This window comes from Schistosoma haematobium, chromosome ZW (genome assembly GCF_000699445.3).
Source record: "Schistosoma haematobium chromosome ZW, whole genome shotgun sequence".
Lineage (NCBI taxonomy): Eukaryota > Metazoa > Platyhelminthes > Trematoda > Strigeidida > Schistosomatidae > Schistosoma > Schistosoma haematobium.
The window spans coordinates 61,865,080-61,887,046 of NC_067195.1; the positions used below are offsets into that span (position 1 = coordinate 61,865,080).

The 21,967-nt window shown below is 32.3% G+C and overlaps 1 protein-coding gene across 2 annotated transcripts in view; it reads left to right on the forward strand.

Moving 5' to 3' along the window:
- The window catches only part of CHRNA2_4 (Neuronal acetylcholine receptor subunit alpha-2), a gene marked incomplete at its 5' end in the record, with an annotated part of 41,293 nt that extends 27,774 nt beyond the window's left edge, over nucleotides 1-13,519 (forward strand). For both annotated transcript variants that reach the window (XM_035731823.2, XM_051211977.1), the window contains 7 exons: nucleotides 2,317-2,510; nucleotides 4,279-4,388; nucleotides 6,025-6,160; nucleotides 8,514-8,913; nucleotides 9,583-9,669; nucleotides 10,164-10,282; nucleotides 11,244-13,519. In XM_035731823.2, the coding sequence (XP_035589789.1) occupies nucleotides 2,317-2,510; nucleotides 4,279-4,388; nucleotides 6,025-6,160; nucleotides 8,514-8,913; nucleotides 9,583-9,669; nucleotides 10,164-10,282; nucleotides 11,244-11,924 (1,727 nt within the window). In that variant the 3' untranslated portion in view covers nucleotides 11,925-13,519. The remainder of the gene's footprint in view (nucleotides 1-2,316; nucleotides 2,511-4,278; nucleotides 4,389-6,024; nucleotides 6,161-8,513; nucleotides 8,914-9,582; nucleotides 9,670-10,163; nucleotides 10,283-11,243) is intronic.
- Between the last annotated feature and the right edge of the window lie 8,448 nt (nucleotides 13,520-21,967).

The window sequence follows — 21,967 nt, forward strand, 5'->3', positions numbered from 1 at the left end:
TGGATCTAATATGGATAACATGCTAACGGGATTTTAAATTCTTTAATGTTACCTGGAAGTTTTTGGAGAAGCTTTGCACCTAATCGAAGAACTAAATAGATTTAAGTTAGTGTCTTGCGGATATTTGGGCGTAGTTCATTCACCTATATAATAAGATAGTAAGAACGCTTTGTATCCAAGCCTTGTAACCCTAACGTTTCCATTAAAGCTGGTATCAATTCATTATGAAGGCCCTAATCTTAATTCCTATTTCTTAAAACTAATACCAACTTCAAACCCTAATTCTAAACCTCAAAACGTAGTCCCAACTTCTAACCCTGATTCTTATCTCGAGCTCTTAAGCCTAACCCATTTTCTTCCTCCGTAAGAAATAACACGTGAAAAAGGTTCATTATATATGTCAAAACTTCATATCCTTTGCAATTTTTTCAATTTCTTATTGTAAATTGCTTAATAAACGCATAGGGCCTTCTGATCGGGTTCATTTTGTAATTTAAATGTCAGACTTTGTACTCTGATTATTAACAATGTCAAGTATACCAGGCAAAACCATTTCTAGGAATATACTACTAATTGATATGTATTCTTGGTTGCGAATATTTATTAGCTAAATCGACATGGTAATTTTTTTCATCTGGAAACCAGAAATTTGTTTACATCACTTGAATTCTGGTTAGTCATTTAAGGTGATTAATGATCGGTGAAATCAAGGCAATTATTTGTATGATTCAAAACTTCAAATGGAAAGCGTGGATGTAAATGAAATTGCGTGAAGCTACATAAATGCAAAAGTTTATTAAAGAGAGAAGAATTTAATTTGCTGCACATAGAAGCTATCTAATAAAGTAGGGCGTTAAGATGTAAATTATAATATGTTTCGTCCTTCGTACCTCGTTAATTAATTTTTTTAAAATTTGCAATACTGAATCACTTTCTGGTTCATTTAAATTCTACACAAAATATCCGTCTTATACGTTTTAAGAATTTTTTGCAATTGTCAACTACACAGCGTTTACTTTCAATAGATTAATCATGAAATATGTGCTTACATTAGTTTTCTTCAGAAATTAAAGACATGATCCCCATCAGTAAAGTCTACCTTTTGTTTTGATAGTATGAAACCGAAGATAGATCCCGCAGAATACAGGACATTAAAACACTACTGTCGTCCGCTCCTTATTCTTTCAGTTAATTGATATGGACATTTGTTCAGCTTTGCTTATTGATCTGAGGAATTAATCCCAGTCATCATCAAATATTACAAGCAGAGGAAATTTTAAGCCATGTTAGAAACTGACTGAATTGGTGATAGAAAAATGCAATATTTTCAGGATAGGAATTTTACTAAAAATACTAAAGCTTTCCAATAAAATTTTTATGTTTACATTATTGCTTAAAATGATCAAATGTGAAACTACATTACTATCTGAGGATGGTTTGGTACATTTCTAAACTTATTCGAAAGTTTTCTAACCGAGAAATAATTTAACAGGCAAATATTACTCTCATGTGCTAGGATCACCGGGTAAGTAATGGTGAGGTTAGACGCAGGGTATTGGGGAATGATGGTAAATCAGTTGATGAGGTTGTGAATCTTCATCGACTGAGATGGTTGAGCCACGTGTTACGTATGCCTGAACATCGATTACCACGATGCGCAAGGCTGACTAGTGTTGGGGATGATTGGAAGAAATTTAGGGGCGACCAAACCAAAATGTGGCATCAGTCCATAAAGTCACTAACGTCTGGTCTGAGCCATGTTGGTAGATGCAGACAACTTGGTCAGGCTCAGTGTGACTATCGTAACCAATGGTTGGAGACTCTTGGTGACATGGCTCAGAATCGATCACAATGGCGTAGGTGTATACACTCTGTCTTTCCTTAAACTATGAGATTAAAATTATTTCATATCTTTCTTCCTACTAACTAATTCTTTCTACCTGCCCTATATCCTTATATGCAATCTTTCTTTTATATATAACCACCATTGAATTTACTACTTCTATGAATCCGCTGTTCATCTTGCTGTGTTAATGCGGTATGGCAACTTGGACCGATGTATATATGTACTTGGTCCTACGTTGTAGATGACTGACTGACTTGACAGGCAACCTGTTGGACGAATCAATAAATTAATGAGCTACTTACATTTTAAATGGAATCTATCTAAATCACAAATTGATATCCTATATCAGGTAATTGAATTTTTCTAGCGCTTATCAACAAATATTAGTACATGTTCGCCTACATTTACAGTTAACTTCATTTTATTTTTCTCGATATTTTGGAAACGTTTTCACTTAATTTATTTACCAGAGATGAAAACAAAATCAGTGGAAAAAAATCTTATCAGAATGTTATTAAATCGATATGAACAATTTGGTGTAATTGGACGACCAGTAAATGACAGCAAAATTAAAGTTGATGTTCGTTATGGATTACAACTTTTCCAAATTTTGGATTTAGATGAAAATAAACAAATTTTACGAACTAATTGTTGGTCGATGTATGTAAGTTAAATTTGAAATAATTACCAGATTTGCAGGACCGTCTTAATGAACAGTTGGTAGTGAGGTATATAATTGGTTTGTTGTGGATTTCTGAAGTTCAAAATAACATAAAATATTATAACAACAACTTAATAAGTTCAACAAGCATAGTAGTCTGTATAAGGCGAAAGGCATGATGAGTTAACAAAACATTATTTCCAACGAATGTTGGATAAGGACATTATGACGATGATGTAACTGGTACTTGATTGCTGTTTTAAGGTCTGTCCCCAGTTCGATTGGTCTGCCAAAAAGCAAGAAATTAACACAAAACTTTGGATTCTTCATTATATAAAGTCTATTAGTTTAACGGAAAATGTTTTACTGCTAGAGAATAAATAGACTTGAAATTTTTGATCAATAAAAAAGGTCATGTAATACTCATACGGCCTATGCTCCATTGGGAGTAACAGGCGTAAGTAAGTAAGTAAGTAAGTAAGTACGTAAGTAATACTCATAACATATATATCTTATCGATATTTACCAAAATATATTCCACTCATCTGTAGTGAGTAGCCAAACGTATTATTAATAAATCAGCAACCAATTATGCTTTGTTCTAGATTTACAGCGGTGAGACAAAAATCCCTGTCTAAATTATGTATAATGTTTTTATACTACTCATAGTAGTGAACATTTGAAACGGAAATATTTCTCTCACGAATGTAGATAAATTGTATTGGAATCCTTGTCCATGGGTGTTAGTCGATAATGAACTGAGAAAATTCATACATATTAAATCTGAACCAAAGCACGTTTTCTATTAGTTTCCTCACAAAACAACCAGGTGTAACCTAATTAGTGACCTATCCATCCTACCCTAAGTCTGAATCCTTTAGCTCTTCATTAAATATATAATCAATCTTCCACAAAGTTTTCGTAACTGTGTTACTGAAGTCATATTCATAAATTCCCAGAAATACTAGCCGAATCATGTGTTATATATTTATCTGTACTGTCCAGTCTTTCCTTTTGAATTGGACAACTGATATGGTGCACTCAGTTAATAATAAACGAAGACGAAGTCATCATGCTAGTAGTCATCATAGAAATAGAACATATTATCAGTAAGGCCACACAATGCATAAGCATAGTCCTTGAAGAATGGACTTTAATCTGTGTTAAGTGTTTAGAGAGTTCATCCAAAGTGTACTCAGTTATCTGAAAGCCATGCTTGAATGTCATAATTTTTAAAGAAAATATACCGGTTAACAAATTGAGCTGAGATCTCAACTCACGAAATTCTCATGAAGTCTTGAAAATTTATCCTTCTGAGCTAAAATATGGAGATGTTTTCTTGAGGAGACTCGTTTGAATGAACAGATTTGTGCTTCTTAAGTTACTTAGATAGCAAATAGAATTTGACTTGCAGTGCCATTTTCCAAGGTTATAGTATGGAACGTCATCTATTCTTTAATCAGCTTCAGATTATTTTGATTAACATGATTTTTATGCACTTCACACAGTTCAAATAGAAAGCGATAACCCATTCTAGAACGATATTATTGTTGTCACTCGTATTATTTCAAATATACTTTACTTCTGGTAAGCTGACAGCTAGTGAGGTATGGTAGATCACAATAGAAGCACCAAACTTAATCTACCAACTTTATTTTACATTCACTTGTAAGGATTATAAGTTTTTTGTTTATTCAACTTAATAATAATTTACTTTTATGATTAGATTACTTATTAGTAGTACTAAAATGACAATAATAATTTTTTTTAGAAATGGACAGATTCTCTTCTTCGTTGGAATGAAAGTGATTATGGAAATATCAAAACAGTTCGAATATTCCCTTCACAGATTTGGACGCCGGATATCAAACTGTATAATTTGTAAGAATATTTATTGGTTCTATTTTTATTATGATAGTAGGTGAAGAGAAGACATTGAATATAAAATCAATTAGTTAAAATTATTTAATTGTTATTACCAAGTATATTCTCAGAACAACTTATGGAGCTTATTTTACTCCATTATAAGATGAGTAACCTTGTCTAATCAATGAATATTTCATTTTCCAAGGAAGTCATTTTAACTCGAAATTCTTGCTGACATACATTTTAAATATTCAGCTTATTTATGCTTATCATATGATCTTTAAGAAAAAAAGACAGTCTATAAAAATTCATTTCTAAATTAAAACAAATTTAGTTTAAATATGATTTTGTAAAGTTATTTATTGACTATGTTTGCTCTTGTATTTTAATTTAACGATTTCGAAATACTATGGTGAAGTCTCATATACATGACTATTGTTCATTGATTGAGTGACTATGTGTTCTGAAATTGTATTTGATAGTCGTTATTCAATGTTTCATTTAATATCAACAGGCGAGTTTATTGTGATCCTGCTATTTAAGTTACTGATCTAACTAAATATTAAATTTAATGATATATTTGTGATAGCCCAATGAATAGAAATTAGGACTTCCCATGTTTCATGACTCAATGTAGTCCATTTCTTCGGAATAAATAAATAACCAAAATAAATTAAAACAGGTATAAATCGTATCAGAGAATAAGGTAGAATATTTAGTTCAATAAAAATCAAACTAGATCAGGATGATTCCATGAAAGACACTACTGTGTAGATTTTCGTGTATTCTGTTAGGTAAGAAAAATGCTGTAAATAAGGATATTAATGCTGTGTAACAGAAAACAAGTTATAAATATTAAAAGTTTTGATTTATATATCAGTTTCGTTATGGTTTAGTCGGTAGATATTCAGAATATTCCTTTCTTTCTGTTAAAGTGACATATTCAGGGAAAGTCTCTTGTGAGAATGCAACATTAGGCGGTTCAATTATTATTTTTCACATCTGTTTACATATCAGTGTTGTTTTTTTATTTTAAGAATAAAATATATATCTATATCCTTTGTGTGTCAGAAACTTTGACTGTGTATTACAGTTCATTTTTATTTACTAGGATTCAGTTAATTTTACAAATTTCACCCTGCTTTTTTAATAGAGGCTGATCATGCAAGTGTATTTTTAAATGATTGTCCCGAGAAAGGATTTTTTCATTAAAAAGGTCATTAAAAATGTTCAAAATAGTTGCAATAATATTTGGAATGGTACTTGTAATAAACGACTTTTTTTTAGATGAAATCTTCATTTCTGGAATCTGTATGCTTTAAATGTATTTGACAAATCTTTTGTTGACTTGCATGAGTCTACTTATAACATAAATTCTCATTAAACGATCAGGTGGTTAGAAAATTGTTTCGTTTTGCATTTGAAGCAACAGATCAAGTTTTAACTTCTCATTTTATTTTGAACTCTGTCAAATAAGTCTTTAGACAATGTATGGGATGAAGCCAATCGAATAGGTTTGAATAGTGTGCGTGTTAAACTAACGAATTTTAACCTGATTATGTTATTCTGTCAACAACCATGATAATTATTTGATTGCTAACCTCAGTTTACTTATAGTTAATGACATATTTTAAAATACTTCATATTCTAGTGCTGATGAACGCTTACGTGAACACAGAGATGCTCGTGTTGTAGTGTCAAGTAACGGAGAAATGTTATGGGTTCCACAAGCACTGTTTAAAAGTACATGTGAAGTTGAAATCACATATTTCCCGTTCGATACACAAGTAACTTTAAACTTATATTATTAATGCTTCTATATTAAATTTGAATAATTGATTTTGACATTTTGATAATTAGTAATTACAAGTAATGTTTTACGACAACAGAATAGCTATATTATACAACCAACTGGTAGAAGTCGATGCATGCAGATTAGTGACTCAACGAAAACTTATTCTTAATTAAAGCTGAAAGTGTTGTTTTCCAATCTTTATATACATGAAAGTTATTCATTATTGTCGCGTAGCATACGAAGATAGGAGAATTAGTAAGTAATGTAGGTTTATTTCGAAAACTACTATTAAATTAAGTAACTCTTTAAGGTATCAAGTAGGATAATATGATTTATTGTATGGAGTTTTCTTGACAGTTTCTTTACAGCCATTTACTAAGGTGTTTCAAAATCAATAGTTTCAAGGCGATCTACTCATATTCCAGTTAATCAATATTATTTCCTGTTCTCTGGTTACGTTTGTTTATTTTTTAATGTTTTTGTTTAGTGAAATTGTCATTTCTAATAAATAGTTGTGAACTTGAGAAGTTCTGCTCTATCTAGAAAATTTATCTTCGATTTGGTCACTGTATTATAGATAGTAAACATTTTTGAATATCATTGGTAATAAAAAAAAATAATCACTGAGCTTAGTAATATCATTCTTCTTAAATTGAAATATTTTTTTCATAATAATTCGGACACGGAAATATATATCTGTTTTTCATGTTCGGTAACTTTTGTTCGTATCAGTGACCCCAAATGACTGTTAAGATGGTACAGGCATTTTTACATCGATTTTAGGTAATCAGAAAACAGGTAGTATTTTCCTACTACCTTGAAGTTGAAGAACATCTTTCCTTGTAAGACATTTGAATGCTGCGAATCTTGTTCCTCCTTGTATTGTACATTTTTCCGAAATGCCGTTTCTTCTACTTGAATAAATCTCCCTACTCTATCAACCATAGTGGTCACTATTAAAATTTCAGTGTAGATTTACTTATTATAGTAAAAACTCTACAATTTTTTTAAATTTGTCATGTCTTTTAAAGCCACTACAGTGGGTACTGGCGTCCATATAATTCATTGAGATACAAATAACATGGTTTGTCTAGATATAAATTTAAACTGAGTCTAAGAAGTCTTTTTTGACAGATTGTTGTTGACAACATATATGACAACGATATATCACTTCATCTCGTATGCCTTTGCCAACATTTCATGTCCAGAAGCGACGCGAATATAACTAAAAGCAATTGTGTTTTCACAGCAATCAAAATGTAGTTAATTTTTTGCTTTGAATTGGAATTATTAAGAAGTTACCAAGTTTTATGAGAGTGTATTTACAATGAATTTAATCACGTTTAATAATATTCTTTAATTGATTTTTATACTTAACTCAAGACAGTTGATATTAATATGTCGCGAACTACTCTGACAATCATTAATAACTGACATTGGCCGTCAATTTTATTTTATTTCTATTTTCAGTTGATTGTTAAAGGAATAATAGAAATGATACAAATGAGTAATTATATTAGTTATATTAACAATAATTGAAACATTGATGTCATTTCCAGTCTGTCGTTAATTTCATGCTGTTTAGAGTTGCCTATGATTTTTATGTTTGGTTGATAATTAAAGAAAATGTTTTCGTTTTCAAAACTTCCATAATTACTTTTGAAAGCATCATTACCCAGCTAGGTAATCTATCTATAAAATATGTGCAGTAATTAGGTTGTCTGGTGCAGTGATATGACATTTATGTTCATATTATTGAAAGTACTAGGAGCAATAAATAAATGTCTACTTTACTTCGAGTGAAAAATCATCTCCAATTTTGCATGATTTCCTATACTTTTACAAAACCACTAGAAATAGCATTGATTTAACAGCTTAAATGCGATTCTTATCAACAGCAGTTTCTGTGAAATCATATGACGAAAGGGTATTAAACAGTATATTTTGTTTGAAGTGTGGATGTTTGATGAGAATAGCTCTTACTTTATGCAAAGCGGTATCCAGTCTATGTTTTTTAGATGACACATTGAGCAAGATATAAATAGTAAACTGGATTAAAGCAATACGGTTCACACATAAAGTTCTAATCGATCCGTGTCATAGAAAAATCCTCACTGAACGTAATCGACGAATTACTTTCTGACGTCAGACTTGATCGATTCTATATGTTAGTTTTTCATTAAAACCCAAAGAATAAACTGTAATACTTTGATATTGTGATTTACAGATTTGTTTTTTAAAAACAAAACTCAAGTGTAATATTTCTGAATCACATTTTAGGATTACTTAAAAGAAGCTTGTATTAAATTATTTCATTAGTCTAATACATGTGGATTATTTTATAGATATGTATGCTAGAATTCGGATCTTGGACGTACGATAAAACACAAATGGACATATCATGGTGGATTCCAGATTCACCTCCCATAGAAGAAATGCCATATTTAGACTTCTCAGATTACGTACCAAGTAATGAATGGCGTACGGATGGTGAGAAAGAACGTGAAGTACACCATGTCAACCGTACTATACAAATTCGATCAGTTAAGAAACATCGACGTCGAAGTCAAACTGTTGGTAACGAAGTGATCACAAGAGAATATCCAGTTTTACGATATTTAATACGTTTGAGAAGGAACCCGAGTTTTTATGTATTCATGTTAGTGATTCCATGTGTGTTGTTATCATCTTTAACATTGGTTGTATTTTGGTTGCCTCCAGAATCTCCAGCAAAAATGATGCTTGGTAAGAATAGCAACACATGTACCATTTTGCTGATATTATGACTTCACTGTGACTTACTTTTGTTATCTATTTTAATTAACCTGAGTACTAAATGTTTCTTCCGGGTATTTTAGACTTTACAGTAAAATTACTAAGGGAAAATTAAAACAATATCTTCAAAAAGAATTCCAATAAAATATTCAGGGTTCTTTTAAAATTTAGCTTAAAAAGGCGGTATCAAGATGCTTTGCTTTACGATCTAGAGAATGAATGTGTTGTCACCATAAATTTTCATATGAGAAGATGAATTAGTTTAAGTCATTCCTTTGATATGAATGTAGCTCTCATTTTATTTTAAAATAAATCTATGAGGTATTTCAAAATATCAGATTGTTCTATTCGTTAGTCCAGTACTCCCAATCTGTATATCTTAAAAAAGGTTTACTTTCTACTTTCACTGATGAAATGAGTATTAGTTCCTACGATTTAACCATTGAAACATTCTGTATTTAGCCTTGAAAATATTTTATTAAGATATCATTTTGCTATTATTAAATCATATGGCATAGCAACAGTTACAAACATATATATGTATCTTTCATGACATTTTTTCTCCATAAGTCCTTTAAATTGATTAAGTCTATTTCATTGTGTTTTTTGGTAAATATTTCGATTTTTTATTCAAATCAGGTATGAATATATTTGTTGCATTTTTCGTTTTACTCTTACTGTTGGCTGAGTCAACACCTAGTGCTGTGAAAAATTTCCCACTAATTGGTACGTTTATTCACTTATTTACTTTACTTAATACAAAATGTTACTATTTAAAAAAAATCACTTATTTGAGTTTACTGGATATTTAAATAATAAGTACTAAGTGAATATATAAATGATTATATCATATTGAATGAAATATTTCATTGCTACCTTTGGGAGTGATATGAAATAATACAATAGAACAGACCGATGAACTACATTCAAGTAATATGAATAGTAATACTTAGAATCATCCAACAACACAAGGATTTTTATTGCATATATGTTAGTAGTAAATTGTAACACAATACATATTATACAAATATCCAAATGGTTAGTGTCATTAGGTAATTCTGATAAGAAGCTATCTATTAACATTTTAACAGAATCATCTACTTTCCGAAATGATATAAGTACAGTTACTTCCCACTAAATAATAATAAATTTTCTATTGATTAAAGTTTACTCCAAATAACAATGATAGTCTTTTTTGATTAATATTTCTTCAACTTTAGGAGTGTATTTTTGTTTAAATATGATTATGATCACACTGTCCACTTTCTTGGCAACTTTGGTGATTCACCTTTATTTTCGAGGCGATCGTAATGGATCAGTTCCATACGTTTTGAGAAGAGTAAGTGTCTTTGTAAATAGTTTAGTAAAATTAAATAAAAATACTATATATAAGTATCAACGTTAAGGTTGGACTTAATAGCTTCAAATAAATTGAACATTGGGTAGAAAGTTAGTAATGAATATTTTTCTTATATCCCAATGAGTAGAAAATTGTATTTCTGACGTTTTATGACTTGGTGTAAGCCACTTCTTCGGAGTGGATAAATAACCGAACTAACACAGCTTGTGTGTATTTAAAACAAGTTCGAGTCCGGCGTGTGGCGATCGTGGATGCTCAGTGCTGAGGAGTCCTACACTAGAACGAAACAACCGTCCAGTGCTTCCAGGTTTTCAGTGATGGTCTGGCTTAGATCGAGTCGTGAATTTGACTGTTAAAATAAATAAAGACTACTTAAACATATTTACTTAGTTTAAAGACAATGTCAAATTATGTAAAATGGTAGGTACTACTTATCAATAATCTGATAATCAGTTGTACGAATGATTTAAATTTTGAACTAACTTATTCTCTATACCAAATACGGAAAATATGATTATTAGAAAAGTATAGCATTGAAAGATAATATTTATATTTTAGACTTAGCATAACTATACAACTAATTGAGTCATTAGTTATGACAATTTGTTATTGTAAATTAAGTCTAGGAAAAAAACTTAATAAAGCGCTAATAATTTTTCTTATGTTTAACATAATTAAGTGCTATGTACTTTAGATGTTCCTTGATATTTCAAGTTAAATCGCAATATCACAATCTGTTGTTGATAAACTGAGTGATCAAGATGATTGTGTAAATGTTTTTAATAATTTAGATACTGATATATATATATATATAATAATGAAACTATGTAATCAGGTTTATTTGACATAGGTGGAAATACTTATTAACTAGTTAAGTAGATTACTAAGTTTGATATGTTTCATATTCAAAAAAGATTCTATATTTTCCCTGATTTTTCAGATTATTATAGAGGGTATTGGACGACTCACATTAGTACGGCAGCGAATTCCTCTACCAGAAATGAAAAAACCAATTAGGCCGGCAATAATAAAACCTCACAAGAAGATTCAAATTCCAGGTATGTCACCCAATAAAATTCCAACAAATGAAGAAACATACTGTGAGAATGAACGTATTAGACATTTTGGGGGTGGGGCATTTCAACAATGCAATATGATTGGTAGTAATTTTTTGTATGGAGAAAAACAATTAGGAGGAGCTGCTAGTAATTGGTTTGCTCCAAATGAACGTCGTTCTGTCCCAAGATACCCTAATCAATTCGATTCTTATCCAATGGCCACACCAATCAATAATATACCTCATATACCGGGAAGTGCAGGAAAATCATCAGAAAATGAGCCAGATAATGCAGTTAATCATGATGAATCACCATCAGTTCTAAGTTCAACCACTACACTGGAGCGTGATGTGAGAGAGTTGAAAAAATATGTCAAAATGTTAGTTAACCGACAAAAGGAAACAGCTCGTAAAAGTTTAGTGGCTATGGAATGGCGCACTTTGGCTATTGTCTTGGATCGTTTATTTTTCTTTATTTACATTACCACCATAGTAATTGCAGTAGTTGTTTCAGTACCACGAAGTACTGAACCAGAAGTTCCACCAGCATTTCGCGATGATTAAAACTGTTGACTGTATCAAGAGATACTAATGAACGACTTTTTGCTCAGAAAAAAAATTTAATGAAATTGAATTAAAACATAATTAGTTAATATATTTTTATTTCCTAGATCTCTTGGCTAGCAAAACAATATTCATGTTTTTTTTTCATTCTTAATAACTGTCAATAATTTGTTTCTTTGACATACAATTATTGTACGAACAAATTTCAAACATGAAAGGAGATATTATTTACAAATTTCGAATTGTCATTTTCACTAAGCATCACTGTTTAAAGTAGAATAATCTTTTTTCATTAGGTTCTTTTACATATTGTGTAATGCATATATTTTTCTCTTATTTATAAAATTTCATCACAACCTCTTCCAGTTTTACTGTTCATATATGTGAATCGTCTTTGGTTTGATAATCCATATTCATTCTTTTTGTTTTTTAAACTGTTATATATTTCATTTGTGTATAAGCTTCAATAACTCTCCATACAATATGATACAGGAAGACATTTCAATAGATGTTTTCATGAATTGTTTGTTGATCAATTTTACTATTGTAGGGAATGATTACAAAATGCACATATTCGATTCAGCGTACACAAAGAACTAGTTTTTTTTTAAATATTTTGTTTTAATTTAATTGTGTTTGTCTTCTTTTGAAATGATAAACTCATTCATTATTAGTAAATACTTATCCTGTTCAACAATAGGTTTTATATTTGTGATAGAATAAGGAACTTGATGAAGTTACATTTATTAATTATAAATAATTACTTTCCTCATCAATTTAATTTTTTTTTCAAGAAATTTTCTTTTATCATACGTAAGACGGACGAATCTGAAAGGTTGTTTGCTATATTGATGATAAAATTTATGATTTTAATACAAATGATATGGCGTAAAGGTAATGACTGATACCACTACATCTGTCATTTAATGTAGAAGACTATTTCACATTAAAATAAAAATAAAATAACGAGGAATTTCTTTTTGGTATATTCTTGAAAGCTACATGATTTTGGTTAAAATAGTTCAAAGAATATGTGGTTTAATATTTATTGAAATGATAAAGTTTTTATACTATTAAACGGTGAAAATATTTTTAATGTTTGTGATAGATTAATTTTAAAAAAATACATTGAATATCCGGAAAAGTATAAAGATTTGTGGAAGAGTAAGACTTTAGTATTGATTTTTAAATTATTCGGTGAACCAAGCTGAGTGATGCCGATTAAGCTCCAGTAGAAGCATCCTTCTATTCGTCTATAATAAAACCTAGATCGATGGCTTCTTCCGGATGTATTTAATCAATTAGCAGGAATAAACAGTTCTTTTAGTTCTTCTTTTGTGATATTGTCAAAACTGGACTAATAAACCTCATCAGGTTGCATACAAACCTTTTGTCTTGGTTGATTCTAAGGTATTGTTCTGTCACTGAATTTAAAATACCGGTGTCAATCAATACACTGAAAATATATCGAAAGCTGTTGTAACCGTTTTCCAAATGATGCTGAGGATTTCATTTAAATTGCTTCTAATAATCATTAGAATGCTCTAATGAGGTTCAATTTATTCCTTTGATTGACATCAAACAAATGAGAAGAATATTTTAATTAAAATGAATTTAAGACGTTCTTAAAGCAAGAAAAATCATTAAAATTTCTGTCGAAGTTAATGAGTAGAATATAAGATCTTTAATTTCACACGATTTTTTAATTATCAGAAGGGTATATCTATCTAAGCTCTGGCAATCACATAATTGTGTTAGTCGTATTTAGTAACTTAATGTATGTGCATACTTTTAGGTAGTCAGCGGCAACTGACAGACGATTCCAGACCTAGATTTTGCGCTAGATCGCACTTGACTATGAGAGTTGTTTATAACCTTGAGGAAAATGGTGCGATATCATCCAGAGTCATGATCAGAGACCTCACCACTAATTAATCAAAACCTCTTAAATCACGTTTACTCCGCCTGGAGTCCTTCCGGGGGCTACTGCCGGTCCCAAGCCTGGGTAGAGAGAGGAGGAGGGTTGGGCATGGGGCTATCGACCCCATCCCGTAGAAAACTAACTCGCTAAAAAAACGCTAACCAGAAAAAAAGATTCGAACCTTTTAAACTCTGCCCTGGAAATCAGAAGGTCTTTATTTAGAAGAACTATGACGCCTCATGATGAAAGCCGAATTCCTTCGAAAGTCACGAGGCCGATGCCCCTTCTGACAACCAGAGCAACCATTCATTTAGGTATATGGAATGTTCGTACAATGTGGGACACCAGGAGAGCCTTCAAAATTGCTGCAGAAATGAGGAGATACAACCTAGAGGTGCTCGGGATCAGTGAAACACATTGGACGTAAGTTGTCCAACAACGACTAACTTCAGGAGAGCTTCTGTTATACTCCGGCCATGAAGAAGAAAGTGCCCCACATACACAAGGAGTTGCATTGATACTGTCCAAACAAGCACGAAATGCACTTATAGAATGGGAATCTCATGGACCAAGGATCATCAAAGCCTCCTTCAAAACAAAGAAAGCGGGCATTTCAATGAACATCATTCAATGCTATGCGCCTACCAACGTTTACAATGAAGACGCTATTTTTATTACTCATTAGTGTGTATCTAAACAACAGTATCAAAATCTACTTAAAGCTTATATATATATATATATATATATATATATATATATATATATATATATATATATATATATATATATATATGGTAGCTTCATGTTTTAAACAAAAGGATACTCAGCTACATTAGTCCACACTGGTTTTAGGGGAAAAATATTAATATAGACATTCAAACTGAGATTGATAGTTGAATGTAAAAATGCAAACTTAAACTTTAGATAATTATCTGCGAGCTGTTAACAAAACAGCTCTAAATTATAAATAATAGTGTAATATTACTGTAGTCTATGTGAGAGAAATTAAGGAATGCCATATCATGACTATACCAGGGATCGAAATACAACACCTCCAAGTCTTGGAACGATCACAGTACACTTACGAAATTAAATGACACTTTGTTTATTCTACGATTTTTGGTTTCTCACTAGATTCTAGGCTAAAACTAGTAACTAGTGTATACATAATAATTAGCAAATTTTGTAATCCGTAGAGATTAGTTCATTATTATAAAGAAAATCTCAACTGACTATCAATGATGCCACAGTTAATATAACTACTTACTTACTTATTTACTTACTTACGTCTGTTACCCCTAATGGAGCATTCTCCAACCCACTCTGTTCTGGGCCTTCCTTTCTAGTTCTATCCAATTCTTGTTCACTTTTCTCATGTCTATCCCCATTTCTCGGTGTAATGTGTTCTATGGTCTTCCACTTTTCCTTCGGCTTTCAGGATTCCATGTGAGGGCTTGTCTTGTGACACACTTGGGTGCTTTCCTCAATGTGTGTCCTATCCACTTCCAGCGCTTATTCCTGATTTCTTCCTCCTCCGGGATCTGGTTTGTTCTCTCCCACAGTACGTTGTTGCTAATAGTGTCTGGCCAACGGACCTGAAGTATTTTGCGTAGACGGCTGTTAATAAACACTTGTATCTTCTGGATGACGGCTTTCGTAGTTCTCCAGGTTTCCGCCCCAGTAGACAGTAGAACTGTCTTGATATTTGCATTGAAAATCCTGACACTGGTGTTGGTTGACAGTTGTTTTGAGTTCCAGATATTCTTCAATTGTAAATATGCTGCTCTTGCTTTACCGATCCGCGCTTTCACATCTGCATCAGATCCACCGTGTTCATCAATGATGCTGCCCAGATATGTAAGGGGTTTTACATTTTCCAAATCTCCTCCGTCAAGTGTGATTGGATTGGTGCATTCTGTGTTATATCGGAGAATCCTGCCTTTCCCTTTGTGTATATTGAGACCTACTGCTGCTGCCACACTATTCGTCTTCTCCTGCATTTGTTGTTGCGTTTGGGATAGAAGGGCCAGATCATCTGGGAAGTCTAGATCGTCCAACTGCATCCTAGATGTCCACTGTATCCCGTGCTTCCCTTCAGATGTTGATGTCTTCATGATCCAGTTGATCACCAAGAGAAAGAGAAAGGGTGAGAGTAAGCAACCTTGCCTAACACCGGTCTTCACTTCGAACGACTTTGTCAACTGTCCTCCATGCACGATTTTGCAGTGTAATCCATCATATGAATTCTGTATGATATTGACTATCTTCTGAGGCACGCCGTAGTGTCGAAGAAGCTTCCATAGTGTTGTTCTGTCCACGCTGTCAAATGCTTTTTCTTAGTCAATGAAGTTGATGTAGAGTGATGAATTCCATTCAATTGATTGTTCCACAATGATCCGTAGAGTTGCGATTTGGTCTGTACACGATCTATCCTTACGGAATCCTGCCTGTTGGTCACGAAGTTGGGCCTCTACGCAGTCCTTCATTCTGTTTACCAATACCCTGTTAAAGACTTTTCCCGGTATTGAGAGAAGAGTGATGCCCCTGTAGTTATCACACTTGCTGAGATCGCCTTTCTTCGGTATTTTGATCAGAAGTCTTTCTTTCCAGTCTGTTGGTACTTGATCCTCATCCCAAATCTTAGTGAAGAGAATGTGGACTATCCTTGCACTTGCCACTACGTCTGCTTTTAGTGCCTCTGCTGGGATGTTGTCCGGTCCTGCTGCTTTGCCTCTCTTGATTTGTCTGATGACCATGCTTATCTCTTCAATTGTTGGTGAGCTAACATTGATTGGATGGTCCGTGAGTGCTGCTTCGGTATTGGATGGGTTCAGTGGGGCTGGTCGATTCAAGAGTTCTTTGAAGTGTTCTACCCACCTGTTTCGTTGTTCTTCAATATTGGTGATTACCTTGCCGTCCTTGCTTTTCACTGGTTGCTCCGGTTTACGGTGATTTCCAGAGAGTTTCTTTGTCGTGTCATACAGTTGTCTCATGTTCCCTTCTCTTGCAGCCTTTTCCGCCGTCGTTGCTAAATCTCCCACATATTTACGTTTGTCGGTTCTGATGCTCCTCTTCACTTGCTTGTTTACTTCTCTGTATTCAGCTTGTGCCTTGGCTTTCTCTGCTTTGTTCGGCTGGTATTGATTGCTGCCTTCTTGTTCCTGCTTTCTTGAATCTTATCCAGTGTATCAACAGTGATCCATTCCTTGTGATGGTGCTTCTTGTGGCCCAGAACCTCATGACATGTTGAAGTGATTGCTTCTTTGATCTCCTTCCAGTTGCTCTCCACAGTAGTTCCGGATTGTTAAGAAGCCCAGCTAAAAGATCACAAATGATTATTAGTACTGACAAGTTATAGATAAGTAAAATGACGTAAAATGTCTCACTAGCTAATCATGCATATATATATATATATATATATATATATATATATATATATATATATATATATATATATATAAAGAGGAAAGGATGTGTACTTCTAAGAAAGCAAATGTTAGATGAATAAACGTTTACAACGTGTATCAATTGAGTAAAATAGTACTTTAATGTTATACAGAAAACAGTCAGATTGTATGTTTCTATTGGATAGTAGAAGTATATTTTCAAAATGATTTATGTAATTTAGATAGATAATAAGTCGTATTTTGTTATTTATTAATGATTTGAATTGATGATTTTTCTGACCTTAACAAATTCAACTATTCTCTACAGTTCATGTCGGTCTTAGGAATGGCATGTTATTCAAATAACGTGATTGTACAATCGAAATATTTTACCGAGAAAATTGTAGTCATTCTATAAAGTTCCAATTTACACTAGTTTTGCAATATAATTGGTTATAATTGATAATACTGTTAGCATATATCTAAACAAGTTGAGAAATATAACTGGACTAGCTGTTTGCCATTAATCTCTGTTAAGTTCAGAAATTTATTGATCTGATTATATACTTTCACCTAAAAAAACGTAAACAAATTTAAGAATGTTTATTAGGTATAATTCACATAAACAGTCGGTGCTTTAAAGTTATTTGTGGGTACAAACATAAACAATTATTTTCTGTTTAAAAAAAGTGGCAAGAAATCAAAAAGATAATGCAAGTGTAGTAAAAACAGGTAGTTTTATTCACGTATTATATGACGAAACAGAATACAGGGCAATATTTATCCGTATTTCTTACTTAAAATTAGTTTTGTAGAACTATCCCTATACCTTTAAAAGTACCATTGTCATTCATTTCAGCAATCTGATAAATAGGACCTACATCTTTTGAAATCACATGCTATTTTGCGCGCTACCTATGACTTCTTTTAATGGGCCCTTTATTTTGTCGTTATTTATATTGTACGATGTTGTCGACCGGCTCTCCACTTTAGGGGCCCGGGATCTGACTCCAATTTGATCGTATGAATGATTGTTATTGAAATACATATGTCGCCTATCCTCGTATATAATCATCGACGTAAATCGCGTCAGTCAATAACGGAATTAAATACGTCGAATAACAAGAATGGACTTTGGAACACATATATTTTGTATATGGAGCGAATGGAATAAAGCGAAGCGAAACGACACGCAGTGGAGATGGCAAATAAGCCAACTCCGTTTAGTCAAGCGTTAATCAATATTTATAGTCACACAAAATTAAGCTACAGACATGTGATTAATGGGATATGAAATGTATACACACATACGCTCATATAAAAACAGCCAAGATTGATAAGCGGATAATTAATACGGTCAAAATGTGACTCAAGTAGAACGAATAAATTGGCCTGTACGGAAGCTGGAATAAGGTATATGGGCTTAACATAATAACCGACACTACATTCTGATCACTCGTCGATTTAAATGAAATCACATACAACTCTTGGTTGAAAGGTTCTGAGAAGCTTCAGAGTGCTTTTGTTTATCTATAAATGCTATGCTCAACTTACCAGATTTACCTGTATTGCAACACAGAACATTTAAATGAATCCAAGTTATTCTCCTGTTTACGAGACCGGTTCTATCGTGACTACTAGATTAAGTTTGGAAATTTCTTTGCTGGCAACTACTAAAAACACTGTTAGTTAGTCTGAGAAACCACGTGATCGATACGTCTTAACTTCCATATGATATAAGGTTTGTTATGACTTTATGTCCGGCTTTTTATCACGTGATTTATCCACTAATCAAAATACGATTTATACGATCTTCGCACTGTGCCAAAACTAATGACATTCGACCGGTATGGGCAGTCTAGCGTCCTTATTGGTCCTATGTCCGCCTAGCCCGTCCACTTGAGTCCAGAACATGAAATACCAGCTTTCAATATGCGAATCGAATAATTTATTTCAGACATGCTGGGTTTATATATCAACCAAACAGACCGCAACGCACCATAAAATAGGAAATAACATTTGTACACAATAAAGCCGAAAATTGACTGTAAACGTGGGAGGCAGTAGTCAATAAACTGAACATAGCTTCAAAATTGTAAATCGTACAATAATAAATTATCGGTCAAAATAAAGCTTATAATAAGAGGAATATAAATATACATAATGGAATTATTGAATAGTTATACCATAAGGATGTATAGATAATACAGTCAATTGATATGTCTCAGAAGTTACTCGTGATATAACAAGGTTAGTAACAATGATTGGTGTCAACTCGTTTGAACTGAAGACAGTAATTGAAAAGTTTACTAAACATTAGAATTCTTCACAATGTGGTGGTAATAAGTGTATAACTACATGATCTTTGATCGATTTATTGATTTTGTTTGCCAATTAAAGTTATTATTTCACACAAACAGAAAATAAGTAAATGACAATGTCACTGTATAACAATCATTAAAAGAAATAGTTAGGGATATAAATAGGAGTATTTATGAAGCTTTTTTCTTGCTCTAAGCAAAATGCCATTGCTTTCTAATATCAAAGGAATCGAAAGGAAATAAAAATCTTATAACTTTGAAAACACGATATGAAAATATGGAAAGTGAAAAGAAGTATGATATAAGAAGTGTATGAAGTGGACAGATGATATTATTCATGTTTAAAAGGCCTTATTAATATAGACTGTAGTGTCAGTCACTATTTTAGGCCCATATACCTTATTCTAGCTTTCGGACATTCCATTCTATTCATTGTACTTGAGTCATATTTTGACCTTGTTAATTATTCGCTTATTAGCCTTGACTGTTTTTATATGAGCGTATACGTGTGTACACTTCATGTCCCATGACTCACCACCCGTCTGTAGTTTATTTTGGCTGCCTGTAAATATTGAGTAATGCTCGTCTAAAAATGAGTTGGCTTACCAGCCATCACTGCACATCATTTTTACTTGGCTTCACCGTGTGCTTGCTTGTTGTACGCTTGCGGATTTTTGTTAATCATTAATAATAAATTATCTCTACAACTGGTGTTCGGACTTTTGAATAATCTCGAGTAAATCTGTAATTCTATCAGGAGATTAAGCCTACCTTAAATACTCAGTTAATGGGATACTATTTATTGGTGTCAGATATAGAGGACATTAGCCTCAACAAGACAAATCATTTATTTTCAAGTACATCTGTTTATATATGCGCATACATTTATCACTAAAATGAAGTGTAGCATTATTATACAAATGAAGAAAAGACAATTGGTTAGGATTTAATATTGTTTAATACTATTATTTATTATGATGCACTATACAGATAATTCCTTAGTAAAAATAATTGTTATTATATCTTTGTCAGATGTTAATCTGGGCTTTTTGTTCAGATATTTGGATTAATATTTAATTTATCTGTTTTTATTTCTAACAGACCGATTACTTTTAGATTTGCTACTAAAATGAGTTGAAATTTAATCGAAAGTTCGCTTCCACATAAAGTCATCATAATCCTATAGACTGATTAAATATTTAAAATGTAACGTTACCAGTGGAGTTTAACCAGGTCTTTTGTGAGATAGGAACTCACTGAAGACAATGGTGTATGGTGGTGCAACTTCGTGGATTGGTTGAAGTTAGACATTAACACCATTGGATGCCGGCTCAGTGGTCTAGTCGTTTAAGCGTCTGGCACGAGACTGATAGGTCCTGGGTTTGAATCTCGCGGAGTGCGGGATCGTGGATGCGCGCTGCTGAGGAGTCTCACACTAGGACGAAACGGCCATCCAGTGTTTCCAGGCTTTCTATGATGGTCTAGCTTCAATTGACTCATGATTCCAACCAGTGAAATTTCTAAAAATCTCCGCAAAACCCATTCTGATGAAAATATTAATCATTTGGGAAAAATCCAAAAATTAACTCGTTTAAAACTGAATAAGACTGAAATATCTATTTTTCTTGAGGATATTGTAATGATTTAAAGAAACTAGACAATATCAAACTACTTGGATTTTATTTTACTTCTTCTAAATCAATTATAATGTACTATAACAAATTTGTGGATTGTGATGACGTGTCATCTTGCTAAAAATCAACCTAGAAAATGTTTATTATAAACATGTACAATGTCAGTCACCATCTCACAGTCATAAACAAAAATGAACTACTTTTTTATAATTGATTTCTATCACAAATTAAAAATGGTCATTTAATTTTGTCCTTGAAAGTTACAGAGGTATAATAAATCACTTAAAAATTCTTATTTATTTATAACTTGAAACTTCTATTAAATGTATGGTTACTTTTTAGTCAAAAATATCTTTCTTTAAGCTAACTATTCACTAAAAGCTAACAAACAGATATGTTGCTATCACATTTGTAATTGATTTAAATTACCGTGACATTCTATCAATCATTTCTATTTGCCGCTCATCATTAGAAGAATAATCTTATAAGTATTATAAAAAGGTTATGCTTCATTTGATGGAACGAAGGTTCAAAGAAGATATCTGACCCATTAAAAAGTCGATGACATATTGGTATGTGAAACATTTGGCTAGATATTTAGTCATTTCTGTATCAGTACATTAAGTGTTATCTAGTTTCATTACTGATGAAACATCACGATAAATGGTCAAGATTTTATTGTTATCTACCTATGCATATGTTCATGTTTTAATCATGGTATACTAGGCTTGCACACTAAGCAAGGATGAACTAATGATTACTTGAAAGTTTGCATAAATAC